Raw genomic sequence first — 15,675 nt, forward strand, 5'->3', positions numbered from 1 at the left:
TCACTTCTGGTGAGAGTGAAAAATAATATAGCCATTCTGGAAATCAGAACATAGGTGTCTCAAAAAATTAAACAGAACTACCATGTTCCACCACCCCCACTGTACCACTCCTGAGCATATACCCCAAAATTCTCTACAACCTAATGCAGACGTACCAGGACACCCACACTCAAGATAGCTCTCTTCATAATGGCAAAGGAATGGACCAGCCTGGATATCCATCGACAGAGGAACGGATGGTGACATGCGGTGCATACATGCAGAGGAATTTCATTTGGCTTGAAAGAGAAATGAAATCATGATGTTTGTGGGAAAATGGTTAGAGCTGGGAAGGAAGAAAACAGATTTTGAACACAGCAATGGAATACTGACTGTCATATGTGCTCCTAGCTCAGAATGTCTGTATGTGTATGTCAGTGGACGGTCTGTGAAACCAGGAAGGATAGCAGGAGGGGAGAGAGGTATCCAGGAAGCGGAGAAGGACACTGAGGCACAAGCGACATGAAAGCAGAAGGAGGCTGGAAGTGAGGAGTAGCAGGGGGTCAGGGAGATGGAGGGAAGAGGTAGGAGAACCAGCAGAATTTATGTTTCATTTCCGGATGGAAGGGGATACTTTTCTTGCTAACCTACGTTATTTAAAAAAAAAATAGTGAAAATAAAAGTTGGTGATAGAGGGAAATGAGCGTGAATAAACAGAAACCTTTGCGACCAGACCAAACCCTGAAGGCCCCTCTGCGAAGGTCACACTCAGAGTCTTACAGATGTAGATGTCAGTCCAAGCTGAGTGGACTTGTGAGGTCTACTAACTGAGAAACAAAAATGCCAGAGAGACAAAGTGGGCGAGTCACTGTAGCGCGGTGTGCATTCACTGCCTAACCGAAGATTTTAGCAACAATTGAAATAAGAACAGAAGCCGATATGGAGTAAGCATAGCTAGAGGTTTATTAAAGACCAGACTAATATAAAAGAGTAGTAATACAATTTTCTTATATGGCAAGAAAAACATTTTTTTAAATTTATTTTCCTATTAAGAATAAAGTGACTAATTTAATCACTGTATACATCACAGAGATTATGTCTCCCTTGCAGAGTGATATTTAAAAAATAATTATTGTTTTTAAGAACAAGGCTTCCAGAGTTTCTAGAACTGTGAAGCTAACTTCATTGTGGTTCTTGCCATAAACAAGGAAAGTCACTGGTCAGGCAGATGAGACAGAGGAAAACGTACCAAAGCAAAACACGTGTATCCAAATTATGTTGCTATGCATTATCATGCAATCTTGAAGTACAGGGAAATGGGTGACTCTGGTATCCCATCTTCCCACGGTCAGAATGGGTGCCACCAAGAGAGAAGGCTGATGACAATAGGTGAGCAGATGGGACCCCAAGGACTTTCGGATGCACACTACCAATGGAGGAAGGCTGCTGTGAACAGTAGACCTGACCTAACTTTACCCAAACTAGGTCAAACCCCAGAGAGTGCTAGGAAGTTTGTTCCTCAAGGGCGGAGACCTAGTCTTTTGTTTTATGGTTACATCTCCAGAACGCAGTCTAGTGACTGGTACACAGCAGGTATTCTGAAAATACATATAAGGTACAAACTAGTGACTGGTACAGAGTAGGTACTTAGAAAACATGTTCATGGTAAATAAGTAAATATGTAAGCAAATTCTTCAAAAGAAATGAGAGACAGAGACAACACACACACACACATGCACACACATGCAAACCACACACACACACACACACACACACACACACAAGATAGGTGGCTAGAAACACTGACCTACAGAAGAGTCCCTGTCTGCCAGTGCCTTCACTTTACACATCAGCCTGTGGCCGAGGAACTGTTTATCAAGAAGGAATTTATTTGCAAAGGAAAACAAGGACTGAATCTGATTTTGCGTTCCCCTTGAGGGAAGCAAGCCGTCAGACAGCTTCAGAGTGTGCACATTCTCTAGAAGGGAAAGAACTATTCCAGCCTCTTAGCCGTCTGGGTGGTTTCATCCAGAGCCCAGTCTCTGAGTGGCAGTAGTTACAAGCACAAGGCATCAGTCCTATCAGTCACTCTTACTGTGCCTTCTGGCCTCCCTTCTCCCTGCCTTTACCTCTTAAGTGAAAGCAAGAACCTCTTCTGAGTGGTAGGATTTGGTCTGCCCTAGCTGGTGGTTGGAGCAGCAGCAGAGAGACCACGCAATCACGAAAAAGACATTTTCACATCTCACTGCAGTGCAATGAATGTCTTTTTCCCAGAAGAGAACAGCCTTCTGCAGCACCCCAGTGATTACGACCTGTCCCTTTATTTCCAAGGTTGATTCAAATCATTCCAGAATAAAGAATGGGCAGTTGTAAGGGTCACAGTTATTAACAAAATCTACAACCAGACAAAACACACTGGTGCCTCACAATTTTCTCCAGGCTGTAAGCAAGGGTTTTAAGTATTTTACATTTATGTATTTATTTATTTACTTATTTATTTATTTAGTGTGTGTGTGTGTGTGTGTGTGTGTGTGTGTGTGTGTGTGTGTGTGTACGTACATGCATGCTATGGAGAATGTGGAGGTCAGAGGACAGCCTACTGGAGTTATCTCCTCTTCTCTCTCCATGTGGGTCCCAGAGATCAAAGTCAGATTATCAGGTTGATGACAAGTATCTTTGCCCTCTGAGCCATCTCACTAGCCCATAATGACTCTATTTCTACAATAGCAATTAAAATAAAAGCAACTTATAACAATTTAATATCAAAAGCTTTCCAAATAATATTGCTGCCAAGCCCTATTCTCAAGGGATGTTTTCACTAAAGTGTTGTCTTCAAAATGTGGCCGAAAATTGCTTGCAAAAATTTAAATAAATTCCCATTGACATTTTCTTCTAGACTTTGTTGTTCTTACAAATAGCATAATATCTTACATTCTAGAATGTCTGTATTCAATTCTCATTTTTTTTAAAACTCAACATATTTTTTGTTGCTAAAATCGTCCAAATGAGTTTATCTGTTCCCTTATCTGGATTCAGGTAAAGTATGGGTTTTCTAAAGATGTATAATTTTAGTGTGTGTGTTCATGAGTCTCTGCGCTTGTGTATGTGTGTGCATGAGTAAAAATGCCCATAGGAGCAAAAAGATTGTGGTATAGCATCCTCTGGATCTAGAATTACTCAGCTGCCCAATGTGGGTGCTGAGAACTTAACTCAGATTATCTGAGCAAGAAGTGTTCGACGTGCAGAGTCATCTTTTCAGTCCCCCAGCTGATGTTTTTTAAGCAAAATCTGGGCCATGTATATGTCTGAGATGAGGGAGGTGTCTCTATTTATCTCTCATTGTGTCATTTGTCTGTGGAAACACACTGGTCATCAAAGACTAGGCATACCGGGGAGAAGGAGGGAGGGGGATGGAAACACGGCATACATTTCCCAAATTTTAGATAGCTTTAAATAGACATCCTGATATTCTAGAAATATAGCATTGCCCACAAGGAAAATAGAAACTATATTTTTTTTGGTCAAGGTCTGGGAATTAATGATACTTACTATATACTATACTTTTACAAGTTCGTGGGCACTCCGAGTCTTAAAGTTTTAATCAGCATGGATCATATAACAGTCTGTTTGATCAAAGTGTGACATTCATCACAAGGACAATTAGCAAGTCATGGTTAGGGAAAGGCCAAGTTCTTCACCAGCTGTCCTGGTACTGCTGAGTTTGATTAGGAAATTAGGTGTCTGCTTATCAAGACTTTATTTATAACAAAAATTTTGTAAGTCAGAAAATTCATAGTTCAGTAATTCAACAGACTTCAGCAGACACTGTCAACTCCCCATTTTGTTGGTATTTGTGATAAAGGTGCTTAACACCCCAGGATTAGCTACCATGCTGCTGTCCCTCCGTTCTGGTTGGTGACGTGTTCCCTTTAATCATTGCAGTACTCTGAACGGGTAAGGCTCTCAGTCATCTTCTGGCTTTCTGGGGCCACAATCAACATCAGAGGGGGCAGAATCAAAGAACAGTTAAACCCTACCTAACCTGTGCCTGCACCTTCTACCAAAAAGAACTGGTAGCCACAACATCCAATTAACCTTTCCTTCCATCAAGGGTGTACTAGGACATGATTGTCTTCTATCTCATAGAAACTCGAAACGATACACATGCACAAAGCTGGACTTTCTCCTTGCTGCAACTCTGTTAACTGCCTTATTAAATAAAGAAAGGAGCTTATCTCTGGTGTCACCGTGGCAATGTAACAAGTCACATTTTTATCCCAAATAATCTTTATGCAAAGCTCTAAGAGACACTTGAGGCTTAAAACAATTTATTTTCCATAACCACCATTCCAGAGAAAGTTTTGTTTTTAATATATATCGCACAGATAAGGAATACTATAGGTCATTTCAGAAAATTTGACTAATATCAAAGGCTAAGATATAAAGTAAAACCTCCACCATCTGGAGCCATACAGCCTGGATTCAGATCTTGACTCTGGCTAGTTAGCTACGTAGACCTTGACAAATTACTTCAATTCTCCATACCTTAACTTCCCCGCCTGCAAATTGAAGCTAATGTCTAAAACACGAGATTATATTCAGGGTTACATGACTTAATGAAGGTAATATGCTTACACAATTCCATAGCAAATGGTAAGCAATTTAGAAGCTATCACCGTTATCAAGAAGTTTTAACTCTAAAAGTGCTCTCTGGTTCACTCACTGCAGACTTAAAATTGCTCTGTTCTGGTCTTTGTTCAACCTTTTTGCTCAGCAATCTCTAGAAAAAAAAATGTGCCTTCTCTCAAATCCCAAGCCAGTGCCAAGACCCAAAATCTGGAAAAAAATGATTCAAAGAAACCCCATTGGAAACCTTTCCTGAGCACATGCATCGCCTTTGCAGAACTATATCCCAAATGGTTGGTGAGCAGCTGGGGGAGCAGCTACCCTTAGAACTCAACAAGGCAATTCAACTGAACTCAGCTCAGTATGTTTCCTGTGTCTCCATGATGTCAGCACCGAGGCTGCATGGTAGAAGATAGGAGGGAAAGGCTTAAACCTTCTGCAAAGCCGAGAGATGTGAATTGCAATAGACAAATGTGTCACATGCAAACTGCTAAATACAATAAGCTTACAATGCACTGTCAGGAAGTGGGACGAACAGGAGAATTCCCATGGGCCAAATTGGCTATGAAATAGTCTTGTAAGAAGGACTTCTTAGTAGAGTTTTGCCTTGTAACAAATCACTGTCTTCTCAGACTCAAGCCAGGGGATTACAGAGATTAGATCTAGATTCTGTCTAAAACGACTTGGATAAAATGGGTTTAAAAATAATCATCACAGACTTGCCATTTCTAGCTTTCATGGTCTGGGGACTTTGGACCAGCTGTGGGAATTAGGAGCTGTAGCCGGTATAATCTCTTTGCAGTAAGTGGCTAGTGCCATCAGCAAAGCAAAGACTATTTCAAGGAGGTCACTGAGCCCAACACCTGTGGAACTGATGCTATTGCAGGGAGACAGGGTTCAGACAAAACCACCAGGAAACAGAAAATGAGAGAAATCCCTCAACCTTTTCTGCCCTGAAAGACATTCATCCTATAAGATCTTCTTGTTTGAAAATGCAAGTTCCTTTACTTCCAGTGTCAGAAGATAAAAATGTATTCACTTGGAAAAAAATGACTTTAAGTTAACCTAACCTTTTAAAAAGTATGGCATATTGCTTGTAATATACCAATCTTTAACTGTAGATGGGAGAGAAATGTGAGACATATTTGAGCAAAGATGTTGAAGTCTCACCAGGAGAATTCCCTGAAGAGAACCAATGAATTGTATAGCTTCAGAGAATCTTCAAATGCCATAGCATTCTATTGATTCACGGTAAGGGTCTGATCCGACAGAATCACCAGACCTGCAAAGACAGAGTCCCCACTGCATCACAGACTCTCTTTTAATAGTCTTCCTTCAATTGATTATTGCTAAATTAAATCAAGTTTCAACATGGTGTGAGATATTATCATTTAATGAAATTTCATTGTATTAAGTGAAACAGCTGTCTTTCAGGCAGGGATTCCCCTCTGTATGCCAGCTTCATAAGCTTGGCTTCTGAATTGTCAATATCTTTTGTTGATATTGAAGGGCACTTTTTAAGATTAGTATTTCTCAATAGTCTACTGAAAAGACTTAACACAGAATTATTTTGGTCATTGATTTGCTCTGTATGACACATTACACATTTATAAGGTCACTTTTGACACAATGCCAAAGAGAAAATCTCAATAACTTATTCCTAATATGCACATGTGTAGGATTATGAAAATAAGTAAAGGAAACATGTGTAAACATTTGTGAACATAAGACCCTCAAATACTCTGGCCCAAAGCAGGATTTTATAGATATTGATTCTACTGAATAATGGGATCACATATTTTCCCTATAGGTGCCCTATAACTTGGTTGGAGAAACACTGTGATAAGCAATACTTACCTCAATAGAAATGAAACATCGGAAAGATATTTCTAGAATATGGAGGTTGTAGCTATCTTAGAAGCATCCTATACTACAAAGCTCTCGCCTCTCATATCCTGCCATGACAAGCCAGCTGCTGAAAACAGAACTATAGGAAAAACAAAATGCTACAAAAGGCAAGGGAAAATACAAACAATACCCACATTATCTTCCAGATCCCAATGGCTGCTGCACTTCTTGAGACACTGAGTTTTTGTCCAAATGAATAGAATCTGTTGAAAGTCATTAAATACTCTCAAGATATGATATGCTAAGTGCAAGATCTTGAGCATCCCTCTACAGCAGAGTGCACCTTACAAACACTTAGGTGATTTCCTTAGAATTTGAGTTAGGCCCGCTAAAATATTCACCTGTCTGTGAGTTTCATGGATTTTCCATTCAAACAAATAATTTCCTTTGATTAAGAACCTAGACTCTGGAACAAGAGTTCTAGAATGAGACCCTAGCTTTATTTTACTTTTTCAGTGTGATATTCTATTTCTACATCTGTGGAGCAGACAGCCTAATGGTACCTCTCCAGTTAAATGAATGAGTGCATACAACATGCTCAGAGCAGGGCACGTGACACAGTAAGCATTGTCTGTGTTCATTGTTATCACTCTTCTCAACAGCTTTTAATGCCCGCATACGCATTGTAAGTCACCACCTTGGGAGTACTCAGCCTGCGAGCATTGTAAGGTGCAAAGTAAGAAAGAAGTAACCATCAACATTGTTACAGTGACTCTGCCTTCTAAGATACCTGATAAGAAATGCTTGTCATCTGTCACCCGTGTTTATCAGCATAAAGACGCATATATAGTCAGGCTGAGCCATCCCAAGGAATTCATTTAAGCCTATGTCCTCTAGGGATATGGGAAGTCTAATTGGCTTTTGACATATTGAGTGAAATGAGAGGTGATGACTGTCCCCATGTGTTAATAATCTGTGTATTATGTGGAGTGATTCAGGAGGCTGACTCTTAAATCTAAGTCTGGAGCAGGCTTAGGAGAGGAAGAACACCTAGGCTTCTCATTCAAATGCTTCATTGGGTCTTTTAACATTTAAAATAATTTTTGGCAAGGCATACTCATAGTTTTAAGAGGTATTAAGATTTTCATCTTGACAACTAATAAAATTAAAATTATCTGTTAAAAGGTAAATACCAAATTTACTCTGAAATTGCTATTTTAGGGCCTGACAAAAAATAAACTTTCCTGAGTAGAGCATTATGGTTGTTAAAACTCGGGACTAAGCAGGAAAGAACCCTCAGTTTGGTAGTGGCTCATCGGCCTACCAACTGTAACCTTTACGGGGCCTTTCTCCCAGGACCTGTTAAACAAAGGGCCTGATCTAGGGAACAGAGCCATGGACTTGTAGAATCCTTAAGAGAGAGATTTCCCAGCAAATTTCTCTTGGTACATATCCAATGATGGAAAATCCACTATCTCCAAGTGACTGTGTGACTTGAAGGCCCCTGCGTGCTTCCCCCTTACCTCGAATAAGACAGAAATTTATTTTCTGCCTCCTACTTCTACAGAGAAAAATTCCAATTTTCTAACAAAGACATTTCAATTTACTAAATTTTAAAATAATGAAAAAATAAATGTTCTGTGGAATTTTTACTTGGGAGCTGATATCTATGCTGTACCAACATAAAACTAAATAGGCAAAAGGCCTACAGAGGTTGCCAGTCCTTTAATAAATGTTGTGTTTATGCATGTAGATCAAACAAGATTAAAGTCACTGTCAAACAATTTTGGAGATGTTGACATCTACCTTACACAGATCATCAAGAAGCAGGGGAAGAAACATTGAATGAGCAGGTGTAGTTTTGGGGGTCTAGGATTAGTCCTGATAGTAACTTTCTCTGTAACTCTCTGGAGTCTCCAAACAGTCTGTGCTACAAGTTCCTCATCTATAAAAATGATAGTTTAGGTGAATCTATCTCTAAAATTTCAGATAGCTTTAAATTGTCAAACTTCAAAGAAAATTATTTCCCCTTAAGGTAGTTTTCTGATGAAGGAATAATTTTCCCAGTCATACATTTGCTGCAAAAAAAAAAAAAGGTGACCCCACTGCCTTTGCGTAAGTAGCTCTTCTCTTCACTAAAAACTCAGACTCTTTAAGGCTGAAACCACACAACAAATGAAGAATCGGCCAGCACCCAGCACACACCTTTGTTGTGGCGACATGAGCTCCAATTTTCAGGTCTCGTGGGGCTGGGGAGTAAGTCCTACGGGCTTCATTGTGACAGAATGGGCCTCATAAAACATCACCATGTACAAGGTATGAGTACTGAATTGCTATCTGTCTCATAAGATCTTTCTCAGGGGGCTCGTCAAATGCCTAACAATCCAATCCAAAGCCATCTGTCTCTCCCTACCCTAACTCAAGAGGACTATTCTGTTAACCCAAGTCTTAAATAGACCTAAGAGCCAAATGAATTCCAGGAATGTTTGAGCATAAACAAACTACTAAAACCGATTACAAAACTACTTCATTCAGTGTCTCTAGGCCCTAGTCCTGGTTTCAGCCTTTTTGCACACCTAGGATGACATGCCCAGCCCTTACTAAGGCATCTACATGTGTCAGAACTGGCTTTAGCTTGAAAGCATCAGTAATTTCCATGATGACATTCATCTTTGAAATAAATGGAAGGGTGTACTGATGCAAATGAAGACAAATTCAGGGGAAAAACTTGAAATGTTATGGAAATTACAGAGTAAAATGTAAAATGCCTAATCATAGATCACTATTCAAAAGAATGGAAATTCATATCTAAGCAATATGGAAATGCAGGCAGTATGTTTTAACAAAGAAAAGAAGATAATGAGGTAATGGCATCTATGTATAGATGCATATATAATCTGTCATATATATAGTCCATTATTGACTCTACCAAAAAGCTCCATAAAAGACATAAAAATCATAGAACACTTTAAAATGAGATGTGCAGACCTTGTTATCTATATGATTGCAATGGGAAATTATATACATAAAAAGTAGGGAGATCCTTCTGATTTGAATATTGACTAGAAAAGAGCATTTGCATCCCTTATTTTGCAGAAAATTTAGCCACAGATGTACTTCTTTTAGAAACAAAGGAGAGAACGCAAGTGGCATATCCCAGACTATTCCTAGTAAATTAGTGTTGTCCAGGCACTAGAGCTTCCGTACCTTAAAACAGCAAAGCAAAGCAGCCACTGAGGTCCAGCGGTGGAAGGGAAGCTGAGTAAATGAGTCCTGGAAGGAGAGGGCCTCAGCTTTGCCCACGTGGACAGAGAAGCACTCTTCTTAAAGGTTAATGGGTCGCTAGACAAGCATTGTTGATATTCATGTTCTTTCCTCCCGAACCAAAATCAAGAAGAGGACCTTGAGTATGGCATCCATCTGACAAGGTCTCCTTGTCTTCCATACTGATCAAAGTATCTCCACGTTCTCTTCTGTAGTGAATTGTGCTCTTCTCAGCTTCCTGTAAGGCAGTCTCACAATCCGGTTCCTGGCCTACAGAAAGAGTGTCCCCTTTCTTATTGGACACGAGGATGGGGAATGGCTTTAGGCCGTCTAGTTTTCAGCACTCTTCTGCTGGTGGGTGTGCTTTTTTTTCTCTCTCTACAGAAATCAAAGATCTCCACCTATGAGAAAATGTGGGCGTTTATGAGCAGCAGGCAGCAGAGCGCACTGGTTAAAAACAGCGATGAGGGGATCCAGAGAGTGCTGACCACCGACTACGCCCTGCTGATGGAGTCCACCAGCATTGAGTACGTGACACAGAGGAACTGCAACCTCACCCAGATCGGGGGCCTTATAGACTCCAAAGGTTACGGAGTGGGAACTCCTATAGGTAAGAGGGGCAAGGCATTCGCCAAGGCTAAGCTGGGCAATGTTGGTGGCAAGTATCCAACATATTGAGATGCATGCAATGTCTTCGGCAGACTCACCAGGAAGCGCAATGTCCATAAAAAATAAGGCATGGTTTAAATTGAGGAATCTCAGATGGTTAGTCTAATAAATTATCAACTACTATTTTTTATATCTCACCACAATAAGTGTTTAATATTTGTGTGATTTTTTTCATCAATATTAAAAATCATATTTTTCTAATTATCCTCCATACATTATTTTCTTGAATATCTATATGTACCTAGCTTTTAATGCCTTCAGTTATATTAGAATATAAGGAAATTAATTCTACATATAGATGAAAATTAATTCTGAATATAGAAGGCTATTGTTCCATTCTCAATAAATGGGGCAACAGTGACAAATACGTCAAAAAAAAAAGAGGTAGAAATTAATGTTTGAACTTTGCTCAGACAATAGAGTCAAAAAGTAACTACCTAAAAACTCCAGATATTCCTATTTGTTCTGTATAATATCACTGTGCTTCCTCGGGACCCTGTTGCCTAGAAAGAACACACACTCATATACTATCCTCATCTATGACAGGAACAGGAATAAACAGAAAAAGTGTCTATGTCCAGGAGACACTCAAGTGAAGCTTTGGTAATCCAAAGGAGAGAAGTAAGGGCTTCCCGACCTGGGGCTAAAACTGCAGAAAGTGTAGTGGCTGCTGAGCCCAATAAACAAGAGCCAAGGGTAAACTTGACTTATTGTCCGTATTTGTAGTTTGTTGCCACGTTTGGCAGGGATTATGCAGTGTGACCGTCAATGTCAGGCAGGGATCATAAACTTCAGTGTTTACAGAAGCCAAGCAGGGATCATGAGTCAAGAGGGTTTGCTTTGCTAGAGAATCCTGTCAACTGCAGACTGTCGGAGACCGTGGCTTGTATAAGGGAGACCTTTCTCAGCACTCACGTGAAGATCTGTAGGATGTTAAGAACAAGTGTGGTCAGATATCTCATTTTCCCAACAAAACACAATGCCATAATTTAGGTGAAATAAATTTCCTAAAGCTCATAATTTGACAACCAATTAACTTTGTTTTAAAAACTGTATTCAACCCTTAATCAACAATATTCACCATGTTAATATGAATTAACCAAATAAATAGCTTCCATTGCACAGTTTGTTTACTTGTTGGAAATATTAGCATATATTCTGAGAAACTACCTTTATGGTCACTGTTGTTTCTAGATCTTCAAAAGAACAATTACACGAAGGAGCTGTAACTACCTTCTTGGTCCTCAGTTAGTTCTTTCGTAAAAACAGTTTGCTGGGTACACTGGAGTGTACTGGAGAATACATTACCTGAGTATACTTGGAGAGAACACCAGGCTGGGTGATAACCAGTAGAGACGCACAGGGCAATGGGCTGGAGATTCTCCATTTGAGGAATACACTTTTACAGTAGGGCTAAGCTTCTCTTGTCCAGTTTTCTGTGCTCAATTTGCTCCATTCAAAGGAAGATTACCACAGTTGTGGGAAGTTTGTGTAAGCCACTGTGTATCTAATTTCCAATTGTGCTGTCTCTGCCATTCAGGTAAGAGCAGTGCCGGCTAAAGGGTCTGGTCCCAGAGTGCAAGGTCGCAGCTCTGAAGAGTAACAGTATTCCATGAGCAATATGGGATCCATAGATCATGCTTGTGAAGATCTGTAAAAGGAGATGGGCTCCATTTTCTGGTCTCTTTCTTTTTTTAATTTTTAAAAATTTAATAAAAATGTAAATTACATTACTTTTTCCCTTTCCTACCTCTTCCGTGTCTGCTTCCCCCAGAATTCACCACTTCCTCTTCTTGAACCACTGCTGTTATACATACATATAAATACATTCTGTTGAGTATGTTCAGTGTTAACCTGCATGCGTGCTTCTAGGGCTGATCGTTACAGAATTACAAATGGGAGATCATTCCTGAGGAAAGCTAATTCTTCGAGCAGTTGTTCATTGCTTTCAGTTCTTATTCTAGGGTGAAATTCATGAGATTCACATTATCTATACTGGAGTGTCTCACCAGTGTTGAATTGTTCAGGTCTTATTCCGGTAGCCATTTTGAGATTTAACAGGTGCACCTTTCCTGTCATAGATGGAAAAACTAACAGCAAAATGTTGGTCCCGTGCCTCTTATAGTCTTTGTTGCCCGTCTTCCACATGTTCCCTGAGACCTGTGTGCAGGAATCGTTGCTGTAGATGTATCAGTTGGGGTGAGCACATACCATGGTCATTTGAGTCATTTGTCCACTGCATTTTGGTTAGGTAGAGCCACTGGCCTTCTCTCCACATTCTTCTCAGAAAGAGCAACCAATCCAGCCTTAGGGGATTTCTTAGATGCCTCTTCTTGTAGCTGCTCTGAGCTGAGCAGAGGAAAGGGGTGGTCTGGTTTATCATCTGTTACTCTGGCTGAACTTTCATGAGATGCCACAAGCAAACAAACAAACAAAGTTACTTAGGAATGATTTGGGTAGAAAGTTCTGGTGCAAATAGCTCATTGAAAGTACATCTTTGGTTGACAGGGGTTTAAAATCTTGTAGAAGTGTCATCAGCAGATGAAACTGCTCAACTCCAGACAACACAAACCAAGGCGACCAAGACCTGCCACTTGTTTCTAAACCCCACAGTTGAGCCCTCCTTGGGATAAGCACTCCTGAACATCACAACCACGCTGGATAACACTTAGATTTTGTTGCACTTGTCTGCATTTGTTAAATGAAAACAGCCTCTACCTTCAGTACATGGGCTACAGGTTCTATCTTAAACAACAATCTACAAATCTAGGGCTCTGCAGTTTTGAGGCAAACTGATGCAAGTAAAATAACTATTACCATATTATTGAAATTTTGGGCTAGTTTAGCTATCTGATTGGTGAGGTTTATGAATTGTCTCCGGGCAATGTCTCGGTTCCATTTCTGTTGCTGTAATAATAAAATACCACCGACAAATAGCAACTCAGGGGAGAGAGGGGTTTATTCCAATCACAATTCCATGCTACAGTCCACTCTAGCAGGACAATAACAGTTGCAACAGCTGGAAGCACCTGATCACATCTATGGTCAAGAACAGAGAGACGGGAATGCAGACTTGTTTACTTGCTTGCTGTGTTCAGCTGGGTTTCTCCACTCTTAATACAATTAAAGAGCCCCTGCTCAGGGGTGGTGCTGCCCAACAATGGTCTAGATCTTCCCATATGAACAGTTTAATTAAGACCACCCTCCCCACAGGCAAAGCCAATGTAGGCAATCCTTCATTGTGCACCTCTTCCTAGGAGATTCTATGCAGTGTCGGGTTGAGAACTAAGCTAACCCATGAACAAAACAAAAACTGAACAATAGGCCTGTCACACACACACACACACACACACACACTAAACATTTGAGAAGGTAGCAGAATGTCAAACATCTATTTTGTCATGAGACAAAGAATTAGGGACTTTAGACATCCCCATGAGGCAAGAGAAAATCAAGATAGGAGATAGTTTGGAGGTGATCAGTTGGAGGACAGCTGCCTAGTAGTGTTCTGGGTGTCCTCTTTAATGGGGTAAAGCTGGATACCTGAACGACATTTTACCCTTGTAAAATACTTCGCAGTTTTTAGAAATATCAGGTCTCCTTAAGAAGCTCTCAGGTTGAGAGTCCTCATGGTACTACTATTGGCTTATGAATATTTTATCCTTTGGTTACACTTTCCTGCCAGTATGTATGTATAGAGTATGTAGGTGGTAACAAATTAACCTCTATTTGTTTAATAAATTTAAACCTCTATGGTCAGTTAAATTTGGGGTAACAAATTTAGCCTCTATGATCAGTTAAGCTTTTTAATGGGGTGCTCTTTCTGATACAGGATGAGTGTGTTGGCTCCTTTAGTTTCTCTCTGCCAGTATTACATACCAGCATAGATCAAGGTTTTGTTGGCCATGCTACTTCCCTAGGAAGCACTGTAGACTTTCACGTTATGCCCGTCCTCTTTAAAGAATGCAAAGCGTCTAGACTTCAACCTGTGGGGCCCCATGGCCTCTCTGATCAAGAGAACAGGCAATTTGCCAAAGTTTAGGCCCCTTTTAAACATGCTGCAACAAAACATTGGCTGATCTTTCATCACCTTATCCTTGTGATGATTAGTACTTTTGTTAATGTGACCCAAGCTAGGGTATCTTGGTAAACAGAACTTCAATTTAAAAAATGCCTTCCAGGGCTGGAGAGATAGCAAGAGATTAAGAATACTGACTGCTCTTCCAGAGGACCTGGGTTCAATTCCCTGTACCCACATGGCAGCTCACAACTTCCTGTAACTCTAGTTCCAGGGAACCCAACACCTGTGGCAAAACACCAGTGCACATAACATATAGGAAGGAAAGAAGGAAGGAAGGAAGGAAGGAAGGAAGGAAGGAAAGAAGGAAAAGTTTATCCTCAGCCTGTCCTACAGGTTAAATCCATATGGCATTTTCTTGAGTCATTACTGGTGTGGGAGAGTGGTATCACACCCCTGGACTTATGGTTCTGAATGGCACAAGGAAGCATGTTGAGCAAGCCATGGGGAACAAGCCAGTAAGCCCAACTCTTCTACAGTCTCCACTTCACTGCCTGCTTCCAAGGTCTGACTTCCATCAGTGGTGGACTGCATAAGCTGTAAGATGAAGTGAACCAGTTGATCCCCAGGTGGCTTTTGATCATGGTGCTTGTCACAGCAATGGTAGCCTAACTAGGGCACCACCATTGGATTTGACACCCAAGTTAAACACCCAGAAGATGAGCTTCACCAGTCTTGCAAGGGAAAAGTCACTGAAAGCTTAGCTGTTACAACATTTAAATTCTGACTTTAATTAGAATCAGTTTCTTAAGTAGTGAAAAAATAGCAAAAAAGTAATTAACTTGAGAGAATCTAAAGTATCTTTAAGTAAATTTTTTAAAATATATATATAACTATATAAAATAAATATATAACTAATGAATCAGTAACAATATTTCAATGAAAATCCAGGAAGCAGTATTTGAAATGAAAAAGGCAAACACTATTTCAAATGTATCATCATCATTATAATTAACAATTATAATAATATAGACCAATGTATTATCAGTATTAGAGGCATGTTTAAAATTTATTGTCAATTTAAAATGGCATTTTTTTCTTTTAAGAAAAAAGGTGTCACACAGAAACATACACAGCAAAATATCACATCATGCACATAGATGACAACTGGACCCCTAGACAAGAGGACATATAGACAAGAATTGAAATAAGCAATTGGAAACACACTTTCAAGAATCTCAAAGGTCATATGACACAGAAACAAGGAGGAA

The 15,675-nt window shown here is 40.0% G+C and overlaps 1 protein-coding gene across 7 annotated transcripts in view; it reads left to right on the plus strand.

Moving 5' to 3' along the window:
- Positions 1-15,675, plus strand: part of Grik1 (glutamate ionotropic receptor kainate type subunit 1) — a 391,370-nt gene that overhangs the window by 356,453 nt on the left and 19,242 nt on the right. For all 7 annotated transcript variants that reach the window (XM_087899389.1, XM_087899394.1, XM_087899401.1 and 4 more), the window contains one exon: positions 10,102-10,327. In XM_087899389.1, coding sequence (XP_087755515.1) covers positions 10,102-10,327 — 226 coding nt within the window. The remainder of the gene's footprint in view (positions 1-10,101; positions 10,328-15,675) is intronic.

This window comes from Myodes glareolus, chromosome 2, assembly GCF_982192425.1.
Source record: "Myodes glareolus chromosome 2, mMyoGla1.1, whole genome shotgun sequence".
NCBI lineage: Eukaryota > Metazoa > Chordata > Mammalia > Rodentia > Cricetidae > Myodes > Myodes glareolus.